Raw genomic sequence first — 16,329 nt, 5'->3', positions numbered from 1 at the left:
TGTGACAAGGTTACACAGGAAGTTACTGAGTAACAAAAAATTAGGCCAAGAATTTATTTCATCGGATAAAGTTAAAAAAAGAAGAGTAGTCCTCTATGCAAAGGAGAGTCTATCACCTAAATTTATCTTTAAAGATGAACAAGGAAGATTTGTAGCAATTGAAATCCAAACACAAGGAGATAAATTTTTGATAATAGGCATTTATGCACCAAATGAAGGGAAATCGGAATTCTTTAAAAAGTTACATGAAATCTTGATGGACTATTTGGACTACAATATGATTCTGATGGGAGATATGAATGGTGTTGTATCCACAAATATGGACAAGGCGCAAAGACAAATAATTACTAAGGATGGAAGACTACCAAAAACATTTTTTGAGATGACTGAAAACATGGACTTAATCAACACTTGGAGAATGAAGAACCCTCTGGGTAGAGAGGGGACGTTCTACTCTGAGGCTAAAATGACATGGACAAGAAATGACCAAATTTGGGTAACTAGAGGACTGGCCCCAAAGATTAGCAAAGTTGAAATCTGCCCTAAGACCTGCTCTAATCATAATGCTGTGAAGATGGAATTAAAACTGATGCCAACTGGTTCCTTTAGATGGAGGATGAATGACTCTTTGTTTAGGAATGATGAATTTACCAAAAAGGCCCAGAAAACCCTGAGAGACTACTTCGAGATAAACATTAACACTACTGTTGAAAAAAGAGTAATTTGGGACGCAAGTAAAGCCGTCATGAGAGGATTTTTGATACAACAGAATGCAATTAAGAAGAGAATGCAAAATGAGAAAAAAAGACAAAATTTTGGAAAAAATAAAGGAAGGAGAGAAGAAACTGAGGGCGAAACCAAAGTCTCAGGAGATTTTGAAAGAAATAAAGCTATATCAAGTACAATACATGAAAATGATGAATCAGGAAATAGAATGGAAGATTAAACAGATGAGACAAAAGAATTTGAATCGGCAAATAAGTGCGGGAAATTGTTGGCTTGGCAACTGAAAAAAAGACAAAAACTAAATACCATCACGAATCTGGAAGTGGAAGGAAAGAATATACAGAATCCAGTGGAAATCAGAAAGTGTTTTCAGAGGTATTTTAAACAACTATATACACAAGAAAAGCAGAATGAAATGGACATTGATAAATTCTTGAAAATAAATGGACTACAAAAAATTTCCCAAGAAAATAAATCAATGCTGGATTATAAAATAACGGAGCAGGAAGTAGAAGGGGCCATTCAGAATTTGCAATTAGGTAAATCTCCAGGACCGGATGGACTGACTTCTAGATATTACAGAACTTTGAAAGAATGGTTAATACAACCTTTAAAGGAAGTCTGTAATGAAATATTGGAAGGGAAAAGGGCACCAGAGTCGTGGAAGCAAGCGTACATCACACTTATACCGAAATCAGAGACTGAAAAGACGCAGCTTAAGAACTACCGTCCCATATCACTGCTTAATGTGGATTATAAAATTTTTGCAGATATTTTGGCTAGAAGATTGAAAAAGGTGTTAGCAGAAGAAATTCATAAAGACCAAGCGGGCTTTCTCCCGGGCAGACATTTGTCTGACAATACGAGGAATATAATTAATATTTTAGAAAAGTTACAAGTGAAGATTAATACTAAAGCAGTTCTGATTTTTGTGGATGCGGAGAAAGCCTTTGACAATATTTCTTGGAGTTTAATGAAACAGAATTTATTGGGGATGGGGGTTGGTCAAGGTTTTGGAAAGGGTATAGGTGCAATTTACTCAGAACAAAAGGCTAAATTAATTGTGAACAATGTAGTGACAGAAGAATTTAAAACAAAAAAATTTTTTCCTTCCAGTAGCACCTTAAAGACCAACTAAGTTAGTTCTTGGTATGAGCTTTCGTGTGCATGCACACTTCTTCAGATACACTGAAACAGAAGTTGCCAGATCCTTCTATATAGTGAGAAGGTGGGGAGGGGTATTACTCAGAAGGGTGGTGGGAATGGGTGATTGGCAGATAGCTGTGATGAGCCTGTTGACGACTCTTAACGACTGCAATAGGTCTTACAGGAAAAAGCAAGGGGTGAGAAGGTGAAAAATGGCTTTGTCATGTATAATGAGATAAGAATCCAATGTCTTTGTTCAGACCAGGTCTCTCCATGGTTTTAAGTTTGGTAATGAGTTGCAATTCAGCAGCTTCTCTTTCCAGTCTATTTCTGAAATTCCTTTGTAGTAAAACAGCTACTTTGAGATCTTGTATAGAATGTCCTGGGAGATTGAAGTGTTCTCCTACTGGTTTCTCTGTCTTGTGATTCTTGATGTCCGATTTATGTCCGTTTATTCTTTGGCGTAAGGTTTGGCCTGTTTGTCCAATATAGAGAGCTGAAGGACGCTGTTGGCATTTGATGGCATATACAATGTTAGATGATGAGCAATTAAATAGTCCCGAGATGGTATGTGTGATGTTGTTGGGGCCAGTAATGGTGTTGTCCAGGTGTATGTGGCAGCAAAGTTGGCATCTGGGTTTATTGCAGGCTCTGGTGCCAGTGTCCGTGTTACGTCTGGTTGTAGTATTATTGTGGGTTAGGAGTTGTTTAAGATTGGGTGGCTGTCTGTAGGCAATGAAAGGTCTTCCTCCCAGAGCTTGAGAAAGAGAACTATCATTGTCCAGGAGAGGTTGTAGATCTCTGATGATGCGTTGTACTGTTTTAACTTGGGAGCTGTATGGGATGACTAGAGGTGTTCTGTTATTTTCTTTTTTGCTGATGAAGTTAGACAACAGATCAACAGAGCCAGACAGATACCCAGAGAGAACTCGCTGCAAGACAGACCCAAAAAAGATTTGCATTTGATTTGCATTTACTGGCCGAGGGAGCCAACGTTTGTCCGCAGAGTTTTTCCGGGTCATGTGGCCAGCATGACTAAACCACTTCTGGTGAAACCAGAGCAGCGCACAGAAACACTGTTTACCTTTCCGCTGGAGCGGTACAGATTTATCTACTTGCACTTTGACGTGCTTTCGAACTGCTATGAAAGCAACAGGAGCTCAACCCATCTCAGGGATTTGAACCGCCAACCTTCCAATCGGCAAGTTGGGTGGTAATTCAACTAAATTATGCTAGTGGAAAGATTAGCACTTGTGCAAGGCACTCACCCTCCTTCCTCCCGATGCAACATGTGCCAGCCAACCTCTGTTCCATTCTTAAGGACTCTGTTCTGGTTTTGATCTTTTTTATTTTGTGGTGGTTGCTGCTTTTAAAATCAAGCGGTGTATAAATGTTATGAACTAAAGTAAAAGACAATGTTGATGATGCCTGCTTGACCCCAGTACGCATTGCCGAGCTGGGGAATTGTGTTGCAAAATGGAGGGAAGTGCACATTTTGAAGGCTTTGGGTACGTCTGCCTTCCAATGACCAGCTATACTTCTTGGCCCATCCTCCAAACTTAGCTGGGGGGTTGTGCTCCACCCCCCCCGTTTCATTCCCTGCAGGATCCAATGAGATGACATTAGGGGAATCCCTGCTCGCCCCCCCCATGAGATGGGATAGGTTAGGGGAAACCCTGCCTTTTTGGCCAAGGGCCTGACTCCCCTCCCAAATTCGTCCCTGCAAACTCAGCTACATTTATTTATTTTATTTTTAATAGTTTGATAATAGTTTTAAGTTGTAATATTTAATGCTGTATTCAATTGGGAGCCGCCCAGAGTGGCTGGGTAAACCCAACCAGATGGGTGAGGTATAAATAATAAATTATTATTATCATCATCATCATTAGATGGGCAAAGAAAAAGCGATTGATATGCATTGTATGTGCAATATAACATTGTGCCACTGGATGGTGCAGTGGAGTCCTGGTTTTCTCTACCTGTTTTCAGTGTTTGAATTTACAACACCTTTAACTGAAGCGCTTCTTTGATGTATCCAGACTCTAGATCCAGCCAGTTCAGAAACCATAATTCTGTGACCCCATGACTGACGGTGGTCGTCGGAGGGGGTGGGGGTGGGTGGCAGAAAATGTTGACCCTGTGGGCGGCAGCTGGGAGAAAAGTTTTCCATTTGGGGAAAGGGATAAAAAGGAAAGAAGACCAAAGGGAGAACAATATTGTGGTTCTCAAATGATGGATAACATAGGTTACTACAGGAGAAAGAAAATAAAATAATATTCCACAAGATAACAGTGGGAGAGACACCGAGCGGAGACCTTCGGAATAAAAAAAAAATTACATTATTTAATTAGGGGGGGGAAATCTAACAGAAAAAACAGGGGGCACAAAAGAAACCAGCCAAACTGAAAGGGAGACCACCTAAGGAGATGCCAATATAGCAGAGATCCTGGTGGAATTAGGAAAAGATTTACAAAATAACACCAAAATGATGGACAAATTGACAACAGAAATCAAAACACTATCCAGGAAAACAAATGGTATGGAAAAACCAGTCCAAGCTTTGGAGGAAACAGTTAAGAGAAATAATAATAATAATAATAATAATAATAATAATAATAATAATAAATTTTTTTTTATTTATATCCCGCCCTCCCCAGCCGAAGCCAGGCTCAGGGCGGCTAACAACAATAAAACAGTACAGCAGTACAACACAACACAACACTCTAAAATCATTCATTATAAAATTGATTCAAATCAAACCAATGGCAACCATTGGGCCAGAGCTCCGCGAAGATTGCCGAAGGAGGGAGTCAGGCTGTGCCCTGGCCAAAGAAAGAAGAGAACTGAGAGATAAAAAAGAATCAAGATAGAATGAAAACAGAGCTAGCCACAGTAAGAGAAACTCAGAAGGATATAATCAATAATATTGCACGTCTGGAATTAAAATAAAATGACACAACACTACGTTTGAGAGGCATTTCAGAACATCGGAATAAACAAATCAGAGTTAAAAGGAACCATGGAAAAAGAGGATAGGAAGTCAAGGAATGCTTTCTGATTTTTTGTTAATTATTTAAATTCTGGGGAAGGAAAGATTTTTCTTTGTTGTATCGTTTTTAGCTCATTTTTCCTACTACACAGGGTAGGACACAAACCAATGGCATCAAGTTTTTTATTTTAAAAAAACAAGACTGACTAAACATGCGGAAGAACTTTTTGACAGCAAGAGCTGTTAGTGGATTGGACTCCCTTGGAAGTGCTGGAATTTCCATCTATTGAGGTTTTCAAGTGAAGTTGGATGGTCATCTGTCATGGATGCTTCACTTGCTATGCCTGCATCACATGGGGTGGAATAGATTGCACCAGGGTTCACTTCCAGCTCCACAATTCTACAATTTCGTGATTCTCCCCTGTATGAGTTCTTTGATGGGAAGTGAGAGAGGAGTTATGAGTGAAGCTCTTCCCACATTGCACACACTGATAGGGTTTCTCCCCTGTGTGAATTCTTTGATGAGATGTGAGAGAGCAGCTCTTCCTGAAGCTCTTTCCAAATTCTTTTTTTTTTATATTAAATATTTATTAGCATTTTCAAATAACAAACAAAGACAAAAAATAAACAAAACAAAAATCACAAAAATACATAACATTCAAAACTAAACAAAAAAAATGTAAAAAAAGAAAAAACACATAAAGTTTCTAATACTTATTATTCTTAACCTTATTTCTCAGACTTCCTCACACCTCCCCTTCTTGTATTCCAATTTAAATTGTCAGTTCAGCAAGTCCTTAACTTATTTCTTTACCTTAGCTTAAACATTTGTTCTAGCATACTATTGCTTTACTTTACTTCTTTTTTCCATTTCTTCAATTTATTTTTAACAGCCTTATTTTCAATTAATTTAAAAAGAGAAGAAATCAATTTTACCTTATTAAAATTACACATCAATACTTATACCTCATTAATTATTCTTAAACCTTTTTCCTAAAGTCGATCAAAATTTCCCTTCCACGATTTACCCAATTTCCTTACCACTAACAAAAAATATAAAAAGCAAATTATCCTTATGTACCCTTTGGATTCCCAACCTCCACCCACCCTTTTCCCGGTTCCAGTCCCCAACCAATATCCATCAGTCTTTATGTTATTTATTTAGCCTGGAGATCTCACATCCGAGGCCCTTATATCTCTCTCAGTTCCTTTCTGCCGGTCTCTTTGATAGTCCTTGATGTTAAACCCCAAGTCTCGGAGGGGCTCCGGCCCAACAGAATCCATGATGCTTCCAGCCAGTCCTCCATACTTAAAGGCAAAGCCTATGGGGTGCTCCAACTCTTGTTTCAAATTTCTTTCAGATCCAGATGTCCCCAAAGCTCCAGCTTTCACCAACAAATTTGTAATCCTCAGGTCTTCAGATCTCCTCCAAAAGGGATCTCTCCATTTTCCAGACTCCCATTCAGACCAGGCTTTCCACATCCAATTTTTATTGTCCTTTTTTATCATCATGTCAGGCCTCATATTGTAACTCTCCTTTGACTCCTGCAAATCTCCTGCTCCTCCTTCATTTTCTTCAAAAACAACATATTGCTCCATCGTATCTACACTTTCAGTTTCATTTATTTGTTCAGTTAAATGGGCTTCCTGTTTCAAGTCCTTATCAGGCTCAAAACTGTTGTTTACTGTCCAATGTAGTAGCGATACCTTTGTAGACAAAGCATTGTACTCATCTTGCAAGTTTCCCAAGAGAACGAGTGCTCTGTCCAATTCTGCTTGGATTTTACATACTCCAGCCATTTTTGTGATGTAATGTCCCTATTACCCCTCTAGGGGGATTTTAGTTCCTTGATGTTCCTTTTAGCTCAAAACCAAAAGTCCAGTTATTTTGTATCAGCCCTCCTTATTTTCAACAAGTTATACCAAGTAAACCAGCAAAAACAGCAGAAACAATGTTCTCTTTTTCGAGCTGACAACTAGCTGACTAGCAGCTCACTTGGCAGCTGTCAAAATCTTCAATGCAACAGGCTTTCTCATAGGACGTTCCCGGGTCTCGGGGGGGGGGGTGAAATTTCAGCTCCCAAAATTCTTTTTATCCTCCAGTAAGTCTTCTTATAGTGTCAAAACCGTGAAGTCAGGATCTTTCATTAAAAAACAAAAAACAGATTCTCTCGACCTTAGCTGCCCAGTCCTTTGCTTTAAATTGTTTACAAAGAGGGGCGGGTGAACTTCCTTTTTAGCCCCTTCCCGCTCGTTCCAAATCCAAAATTAAGAATTTTTAAGGTTCCAATCTCCGTATTACTCACGGGTTTATATTTTAGAGTCCAATCGGTCTTGGAAGAAGTTGGCGCTCTCTGTCAATGGCTTGCGGCTTCACTCCGTAGGCGAGGGAGTACTCTCAGCACCACGCCTCACCCTGCCTCCGTTCCGAAGCCTTTAAAAAGGCTCCGTCGCGGATTGGGGGGGCGCAAATGGTGCCCGCCGAGTCTCTGTGTTCACAGGCATCCGCGCCTGTGATTTTAAGGGTCCCCGCTTCGCCGCAGCGGGCAGACCCAGACGCTACGGAGCCGATTCCCTCCGGAGCTCGGAGGGAATCCGCCATTAAACAATGGCGCCAACCCGGAAGCATTTATATTGTTTCTCCCCTCTATAAATTCTTTGATGGGGATTCAGATGAACTCTCTGGATGTAACTCTTTCCACATTCCACACACTGATAGGGTTTCTCTGTGGAGAGAGGATCAGAACTCACAGGGTTAAGATGTTCTGAGTGACGTCTCACATTCTGAGGCGTGGTTTAGAATACTGAGGGGAGTGTTTTACTGTGTTTCTCTCAGTGTGTGTTTGCTCCGTTGCGTGAGAGGAGTGAAGATGAGTGCATTGTCGCCAGGAGAGTTATGACTGTTGTTTTTGCTACGGGAATAAAGACTTAAAGTAAGATAAGAAGACACCGTGCGTTAAGCCTGATTTATTGCACACACACGGCAACCCTGCTTCTGTTCCGCTGTGTTTACATTCTGCTGAAACCGGAGGAGCCCCAGCAGAAGGGAGTCGCCCAGGGGAAGCGTGTGGACCCCCCGGGGGCCGGCACATTCTCTCCTGTATGAATTCTTTGATGCCTAGTGAGATTACAGCTCTTACTAAAGCTCTTTCCACATTCAAAGCAATTATATGGTTTCTCCCCTGTATGAATTCTTTGATGGGAAGTGAGATGGGAGCTATAAGTGAAGCTATTTCCACATTCTATGCACTGATAGGGTTTCTCCCCTGTATGAATTCTTTGATGTGAAGTGAGAGAGGAGCTTGTACTGAAGCTCTTTCCACATTCCACACACTGATAGGGTTTCTCTCCTGTATGAATTCTGTGATGGGAAGTGAGATTACAGCTCCTACTAAAGCTCTTTCCACATTCAAAGCAATTATATGTTTTCTTCCCTGTATGAATTCTTTGATGGGAAGTGAGGCTGTGGCTGTGACTGAAGCTCTTTCCACATTCCACGCACTGATAGGGTTTCTCCCCTTTATGAATTCTTTGATGTTTAGTGAGATCGGAGCTTGTACTGAAGCTCTTTCCACATTCCATGCACTGATAGGGTTTCTCCCCCGTATGAATTCTCTGATGCCAAGTGAGATCGGAGCTCTTCCTGAAGCTCTTTCCACATTCCATGCACTGATAGGGTTTCTCTCCTGTATGAATTCTGTGATGGGAAGTGAGATTACAGCTCTTACTAAAGCTCTTCCCACATTCAAAGCAATTATATGGTTTCTCCCCTGTATGAATTCTTTGATGGGAAGTGAGATGGGAGCTATAAGTGAAGCTCTTTCCACATTCCATGCACTGATAGGGTTTCTCCCCTGTATGAATTCTTTGATGTTTAGTGAGATCGGAGCTTGTACTGAAGCTCTTTCCACATTCCATGCACTGATAGGGTTTCTCCCCTGTATGAATTCTCTGATGGGAATTGAGAGAGGAGCTTGTTCTGAAGCTCTTTCCACATTCCACGCACTGATAGGGTTTCTCCCCTGTATGAATTCTGTAATGGGAAATGAGATGGGAGCTATCAGTGAAGCTCTTTCCACATTCCATGCACTGATAGGGTTTCTCCCCTGTATGAATTCTTCGATGGTAAGTGAGACTGCGGCTGTGACTGAAGCTCTTTCCACATTCCATGCACTGATAGGGTTTCTCCCCTGTATGAATTCTCTGATGCCTAGTGAGATCGGAGCTCTTCCTGAAGCTCTTTCCATATTCCACACACTGATAGGGTTTCTCCCCTGTATGAATTCTCTGATGCCTAGTGAGATCGGAGCTCTTCCTGAAGTTCTTTCCACATTCCACACACTGATAGGGTTTCTCCCCTGTATGAATTCTTTGATGGGAAGTGAGATTACAGCTCCTACTAAAGCTCTTTCCACATTCAAAGCAATTATATTTTTTCTCCCCTGTATGAATTCTTTGATGGGAAGTGAGATGGGAGCTATAAGTGAAGCTCTTTCCACATTCCATGCACTCATAGGGTTTCTCCCCTGTATGAATTCTTTGATGTGAAGTGAGAGAGGAGCTCGTACTGAATATCTTTCCACATTCCATGCACCGATAGGGTTTCTTTCGAAAGAAATTTCTTTTATGGGAAGTGGAATGGGAGCTCTGACTGCAGCTCTTTCCACACTCCAATTTTTTACATGCCTTCTCCACTCTGCAGATTGTGTTGTGTTCTTCTTTGTTCTTCCTTTCCAATTCATCACAATCTGCAATGGAGAGAAAAAGGGATTAGAGCCTCAGGAACAAATGGAGCCCCCCGTTAGGAAATAATGCTCACTAAATTTGTTGTAGAGAAGGCAGTTGGCTGTGTGTTTATTACCGTATTTTTTCCTCTATAACACGCAGATTTTTTCTCCTAAAAAGGAAGGGGAAATGTCTGTGCATGTTATTGAGCGAATGTGTGGTCCCTGGAGCCGAAAAATCAGGCAAAAATCAAATCGCACTTCACGGAGAAGGGAAACCTGAAAAGAGGAAGCGGCTGCTTTCCTGCATTCTGCCTCAGGGTCTTACTGCCCACCCTCCTCTGTTTCGTTGCTGTGTTTGCTGAAACGGAACAAAGAGCAGGGAAAGCCCCTCCCCTCCAGGCAAGCAGAGGGGAAAGCAGAGTGTCGTTCCTTCTAATTCCTCTCTGTGCTCCGGTGCTGCTGGGGGAGAGGGAGAGAGAGGGGGGGAGGGAGAGAGAGAGGGGGAGGGAGAGAGAGGGGGGAGGGAGAGAGAGAGAGAGAGATGGCTGACTTGGGTGGGGGGAAACTTTTGCCTTTCTTTCCTCCCTCCCGTTAAATCCCTCTCCTGCATTCTTAGCCAGCTGCTTCTCTGCACCCCCCTCTCATGTCCCTTCTTTGTTTTTCCTTCGCTCCCCACTTAAAATGTGGTTACAAAGCATAGATCCACATGGATCCTCAGGATCTTTGCATTGGGGCACCCCAAATTCACCATCAGATCACATAGCATGTCCATGGCTACAGCCTGCCCCCCCAAAATCACGCACCCACTGTTGCCTGGGGCTGCAATGGTGCAAAAACGTGGTTAAAAAGCATGGATCCACATGGATCCTCAGGATCTTTGCATTGGGTCACCCCAAATTCACCATCAGATCACATAGCATGCCCATGGCTACAGTCTGCACCCCCAAAATCACGCACCCACTGTTGCCTGCGGCTGCAATGGTGCAAAAACATGGTTAAAAAGCATGGATCCACATGGATCCTCAGGTTCTTTGCATTGGGTCACCCCAAATTCACCATCAAATCACATAGCATGTCCATGGCTATAGTCTGCACCCCCAAAATCACGCACCCACTGTTGCCTGGGGCTGCAGTAGTGCAAAAATGTGGTTACAAAGCATGGATCCACAGGGATTCTCAGGATCTTTGCATTGGGTCACCCCAAATTCACCATCAGATCACATAGCATGTCCATGGCTACAGCCTGCACCAGAAAAATCACGCACCCACTGTTGCCTGGGGCTGCAATGGTGCAAAAACGTGGTTACAAAGCATGGATCCACAGGAATTCTCAGGATTTTTGCATTGGGTCACCCCAAATTCACCATCAGATCACATGTCTGTGGCCACAGCATGAAGCACAAAAATGATACGTCCACTGTTTCATTCAGAATGTTTTTTCCCTTGTTTTCCTCCTCTAAAAACGATGTGCGTGCTATGGTCAGGTGCGTGTTATAGAGTGAAAAATACGGTACCTTTGTTATCTGTAATAACCCAATGTATTTATTATTGGATTCTAATTGATGGTTGAATGTTGCTTTGTTTGAAGTAAGCTACTCATTTTAAGATTTTTGTACTTTTTACATTAGATTAGATTGTTGTTTTTATTACTGTTTCATGTTTATACCGTAGCACCTCAGGTTACGTAACCCTCTGGTTACGTAAACTTCAGCTTATTAAAGTGGCAAATCCATGCACATGCGCAGAACAGTGATCCTCGGGTTGCGAAAACCTCGGGATCTGGCCGGACCTCCGGAACGGATCCCATTCGCAACCAGAGGTACCACTGTATATGTGTTGGAAGCTTCCCAGATTGGCTGGAGCAACCCAGCCAGATGGTCAGCGTATATATAAAAATTATTATTATTGCTATTATTATCACTGCTAGTACTACCTGAGATTCAATCAGCCTGGCTCTTCTCTGGGGCAAATGTTGTTTGGCCCACTCATGGCATCCCCTCCATCTCCAATGTCATTTCTCTCTTTGGTCAACCCAAGACTGACAGCAGCAAAAACAAAAACAGAAAACCTTACAGAAGCTACTTATATTTCCTAACAACTCTGAAGCTGACATTTAAGATGCCTGGGCAGTTCAGATCAGCCCAACTGTGGTAGAAGGAGGCAGAACTGGAGGAAGATTGTTCACAGAAAAAACTGTAATCTACTATTTCTTGTGGGGGTGTTAGGTTCCCAGGTGTTGTAGGGGGCGCTGTGAAAATATATGAGGTTTGTCACATAGAGGTATTTCTTGAATTTCCTGGCAGATAGGACGATCCCACAGGGAGCCTTACCAAGAGAGGCCACGATCCCACAATTCTCCTTCATGACGTCCTTATGCAGAGCTCTCTGGTCAGGATCCAGCAACGCCCACTCCTCGTCCGTGAAACGAACAGCAACATCTTCAAAGCACACTGGACCCTAAAAGAAAAAGGGAAATGTCCTCCTCTGAGACAGCAGAAATATGATCTGCTACACAATGTTCTGTCTCCTTCCTTCCTGTTAATTGCTGTGTTGTTTCAATAGGATTGTTTTGCTGCACATTTGTATTATGGATGCCTATTTTGACGTTTTAATTGAATTCTTTTATTCTGTGTTTTAATTACGGACATTCATCTTTGTGCAAATAGGTGGTAATCCTCCTGGTGGGTTTCAAGTTATTCTGCCTACGCACGCATTCCAGTTTGCCGGATGGAAGGATCCACTTTCTCCTCTCCTCGTGAGTTGTTCTGTAGAGGTTCCCTTCCAATGCCCTAGAGCCAAATTCAAGGGGTTCATGGGGGCATGGAGAGGGAGATGAATCCTACTGGCTTTTACGATATGGATACAACGCAGCTGCAAACTGGCAGCTCGGTGTTTACATCACATGATGTGGCTAGCTATGGGAAAGAATGTTCCCGAGATTTCTCAAAGCTTTGTTCTCAGTGTAATATGAGACCTTCCTGTTGCATTTGTAAAGGAAGTTTGAGTCACTTGCTAGGAGGAGATTGAACTGATCGGACATGTTTTCTGTAAAACTGAACAGTCAGAAATAAAAGGATGTAAATAGCTTTCTGACTATCTCCTTTCGTTTGCTGGTATGCAAGGATGGAGGGGGTGTGCATTTTCCACGCTGGGAAATGTCGCCTATCAAGATTTCCCTGGACTGCGGGGATACCAGCCAGAGGAGATCACCGGTAAGAAGCTCCGGGAGCTGGGAGAGAGGCCAGCTTCTCCCGAGGGGGCTAGTTTTTGTTTTTTTAAAAATATATTTATTGAAATTTTCAAAAAATAAAAAAGAAAGACAAAAAAGAAAAAAGAGAGAAAAAAGAAAAAGAAAAGGGAACAATTAAAAAAGTTTACATTGCTTACTTTCCATAACCAATTTCCTTGACTTCCCCACACCTGCCCTTCTTGTATTCCAATTCCAATTTTTAGCTCAGCAAATTCTTGTCCCCACACTTTACCTTATTTTCTCTAATTCATTTTAATTAACTAATTTTAACTTATAAGCCTCAATCTTTATATATCAATACTTATTCTTAAAAAACTTTTCCTAAATTCGCCCCATCAATTTAATTAACCCATTTTAACTTAAAAACCTCAATCTTTATACGTCAACACTTATTCTTAGCAATCCTTTTCTAAGGTTGGCCCCAATTCCCTTCCCCGAAATCCCCATTTTTATGTTAGTGGCAAAACCAACTTAATTAAAACAAAATATATTTATACACCCTTTGGATTCCCAAAGCCCCACCACCCCCTTTCCCGGATTCGAACCCCAACCAAAGTCCATCAGTCCATCTGCAGTCAGCCTGGCGACCTCACGTCTGAGGCGCTCAACTCTCTCTCAGTTCCTCTCTGCCGGTTTTTTTGATAGTCCTTTATTTGCAATTCCGAATCTCGAAGAAGCTCTGTTCCAATAAGGTCCATATTTCTTCCAGCCAGACCTCCATATTTAACAATGGAGCCAAGATCTTGTTTCTTACTTCTCATAAGTCCAAATGTCCCAAAGGCTCCAATTTCCACATTAGCCAAGTTTGTATTCCATATGTCTTCAGATCTCCATATAAGGAGATCTCTCCATTTTCCATTCTTCAATTCAAACCAAATTTTCATCATCCTGTTCTTATTTTCCTTTGTATCCATCTTAACAGGCCTCTGGCTCTCCTTAATCATCTGCGACATCATAGCTCCTCCTTCTTTTTCCTTCAGATCATCATATTCCTCTTTAAACACATTCTCAGGTGTCTCAAATTTCTTTTCTTGTTTGGCTGTAAGGATTTTTAGATCAACAACAGCGCTTCCCTGTTCATCTGCAGGAACTTGAATCATGTCCCTTCCAGGCTCAGCAACTTTATTTACTGTTCCCTTCAGTATTGTGACGTTTATAGTCAAAACATCCGTCTGTTCCTGCAGTTTTCCCAGGAGAGAGAAGGTCTTCTCCAGTTCAGCCAGTATTTTTCCACTTACAGCCATTTTTGTAATGTCCTGAACCCCCTCTAGAGGGATTCTAGTTTCTTAATGTCTTCCAATTCCCACCCAAAAGCCAAGTTAGCCTTTTCTTCTTTATTTTAACAATTTGTTACCAAATTGTAGCGAATATAACCAGCAAAGTCAGCAAAAACAGAGTTTCCCTTTTCTTCCAACTTTGACAGCTAGTTTGACAGCTGTCAAAGTCTTTATGCCTCTTCCGCAGGCTCTCTCGCCGATCGCTCCCGGGTCTTGGGGGAGGGGTGAATTCCGTTCTCAATGTTAGCTCTTATCCTCCAGCACAATCACTTAAATTGCCCCAACGTAAAGTTAATTGCTTTTCTCCACAAAGAAGAAAGGTATTCTCACAACCTTAGTAATAAAATCCTTGCTTTACGATGTTTACAAGGCGGGTAGGCGGACTTCCTCTTAACACCTTGCCCGGTCGTGCCTAATTCCCAAAGAAAATTTCCCTTTTAAGTCCAAATACCGTGTTACTCACGGGTCTTCAGAAGAAGAAGTTAGCGCTCTCCGTCCATGGCATGCGGCTTCACTCAGCAGGGGAAGCAGTCGACTCACAGCACCACGCCGCTCTCCGTCCCCCGTTCCAGAGCCTTTAAAAAGGCTCCTTTGCGGGTCGGGGGGGCGCAAATGGTGCCCGCCGAGTCACCAGGTCCACAGGCTTCAGTGCCTGTGGTTTCTAAGGGTCCCCGCGTCGCCGCCGCGGCAGAACGCAACCCCTGTTGAGCCGATTCCCTCCGGAGCTTGGAGGGAATCCGCCATTAGACGATGGCGCCAACCCGGAAGTCCCGAGGGGGCTAGTTTGCCAACACTGGCAACATTCAGAAGGCTGGTATGACAGAGTTATACGGGCAGGAAATCCGACACTTCACAGCTGGAGTTTACTCTTTATTAGCAAGAACACAATATTCTCAGACTTGGCTGAATTTCAGGCCTTATGAGAACAACAACTCATTCCCTGAGCGTCTTCCTTAACTAAATCAGTTGCCGAGAGTGAAGGCCCCTGGCTCCCCACAGCTTTCCAAGTCCCCTCCTCTCTGGGGTTTCTGGCAAGCGACTGAACAGTGCGCCAGTGTGCAGCCTGCCTTTGCTCCTCCGTTGTCAGATGTTTCCTGGCTCAGAGAGACAAGCAGGGAGGGTGGCTTCTGGCAGAAGGAGAGGGAGCCCCCAGTGGCTCCTCCTTCTCCAGACTCACCTCTGACTCTCGCCCTCCCTCCTCCCACTCGCCTCCTTCCTCTTCTGCCTCTGATTCTGCACTGCATTCTGCCACAGAGTCTCCCAGCTCACTAAGCCCTGTTACCCCTTCAGCTTCAGCCACTGGAGGTCTTGTTGGCTTCATTCTTTCATCTGCCTCAAAGGAATCCAGGTCCATTTCTGCAAAATGATCCTTTTTCTGAAAGAAGAACAAGGATTCAAAACAGTAAATGAATGGTGAGAAATATTAAAAAGAGAACGACAAAGACAGAAACTTTAAGGATGTTAGATCTCATTCCCAGAAAAAGGATGGGACATCAGCAGACCATTTTTGGATGTTCTCCATCCTGTTTGGAGCCCCTTGGGAGTATCCAGAGGAAATTCTCTCTCACCTGCTTTCTCTCCTCTGCCTGACTCAGGAGGAAACCTTCGGCCAGCGACACCGCCTGCGAACTGGTCTCCGCTCCACAGTCCCTAACCCAGCTCTCCATCTCTGGTGGAAGGACAGCCAGGAACTGCTCCAAGATCACCAGGTCCAGCATCTCAGCTTTTGTGTGCTTTTCTGGCTTCAGCCACTGATGGCAAAGGTGGTAGAGTCGGCTGCAAACCTCTCGGGGTCCTTTGGCCTCCTGGAAGCAGAACTGCCTGAATTGCTGGCTCTGCACCTCTGAGCAGAGGGCGTCCTCCTCACCCAGGATCTTCTGCACAGAGTTTTCCCAGAATCCCCCACTGCTCCCAGTTTGGATTGCATGGCCTCTTCCTGCTTCAGGGCCAGCTGTGTCTTGCTCATCCATCTGTGCTCTCAGGAAGCCTCTGAGAGATCGGAAGGAACCCTTTGGTCTTCTGCCAAGTTCTGTCAGTCTGAATGAGAAGCTCTAGCAAATCCTACAAAGCAATTACATTGTTCTGTTACAAAAGCTGTCTCATATCAGGAGAAGAAAAAGGTTCCCTGAGCATCCATGGATGAGTCTTGCTGGGAACCAGGGTAGGACTGCACCACAGCCCAGACTCTGAGCTATCTTTCAAAAAAGGAGGAGG

General features: G+C 43.0%; 2 protein-coding genes across 2 annotated transcripts in view; both read right to left on the bottom strand.

The window, feature by feature from the left end:
* Positions 1 to 7,954: 7,954 nt before the first annotated feature.
* On the bottom strand, positions 7,955 to 12,100 carry LOC128412064 (zinc finger protein 420-like; the record flags this gene model as incomplete). The annotated part of the gene is made up of 2 exons (XM_053384912.1): positions 11,919 to 12,100; positions 7,955 to 9,609 (listed from the first exon to the last, which is right to left on the bottom strand). Coding segments are annotated over exons 1-2 (1,689 nt in total), but the record flags the coding sequence as incomplete, so codon positions are not given.
* Positions 12,101 to 15,077: 2,977 nt separating this feature from the next.
* LOC128412293 (zinc finger and SCAN domain-containing protein 12-like) overlaps positions 15,078 to 16,329 on the bottom strand; it is a 47,421-nt gene continuing 46,169 nt past the window's right edge. The window contains exons 2-4 of the mRNA XM_053385198.1: positions 15,684 to 16,176; positions 15,398 to 15,490; positions 15,078 to 15,209 (exon numbers count right to left, since the gene is read on the bottom strand). Of these exons, the coding sequence (XP_053241173.1) occupies positions 15,078 to 15,209; positions 15,398 to 15,490; positions 15,684 to 16,085 (627 nt within the window). The 5' untranslated portion in view covers positions 16,086 to 16,176. The remainder of the gene's footprint in view (positions 15,210 to 15,397; positions 15,491 to 15,683; positions 16,177 to 16,329) is intronic.

Source organism: Podarcis raffonei, chromosome 4, assembly GCF_027172205.1.
Source record: "Podarcis raffonei isolate rPodRaf1 chromosome 4, rPodRaf1.pri, whole genome shotgun sequence".
Taxonomy (NCBI): domain Eukaryota; kingdom Metazoa; phylum Chordata; class Lepidosauria; order Squamata; family Lacertidae; genus Podarcis; species Podarcis raffonei.
Note: the sequence above shows the minus strand (reverse complement) of the source record. Positions and strands in the feature narration are given on the sequence as shown.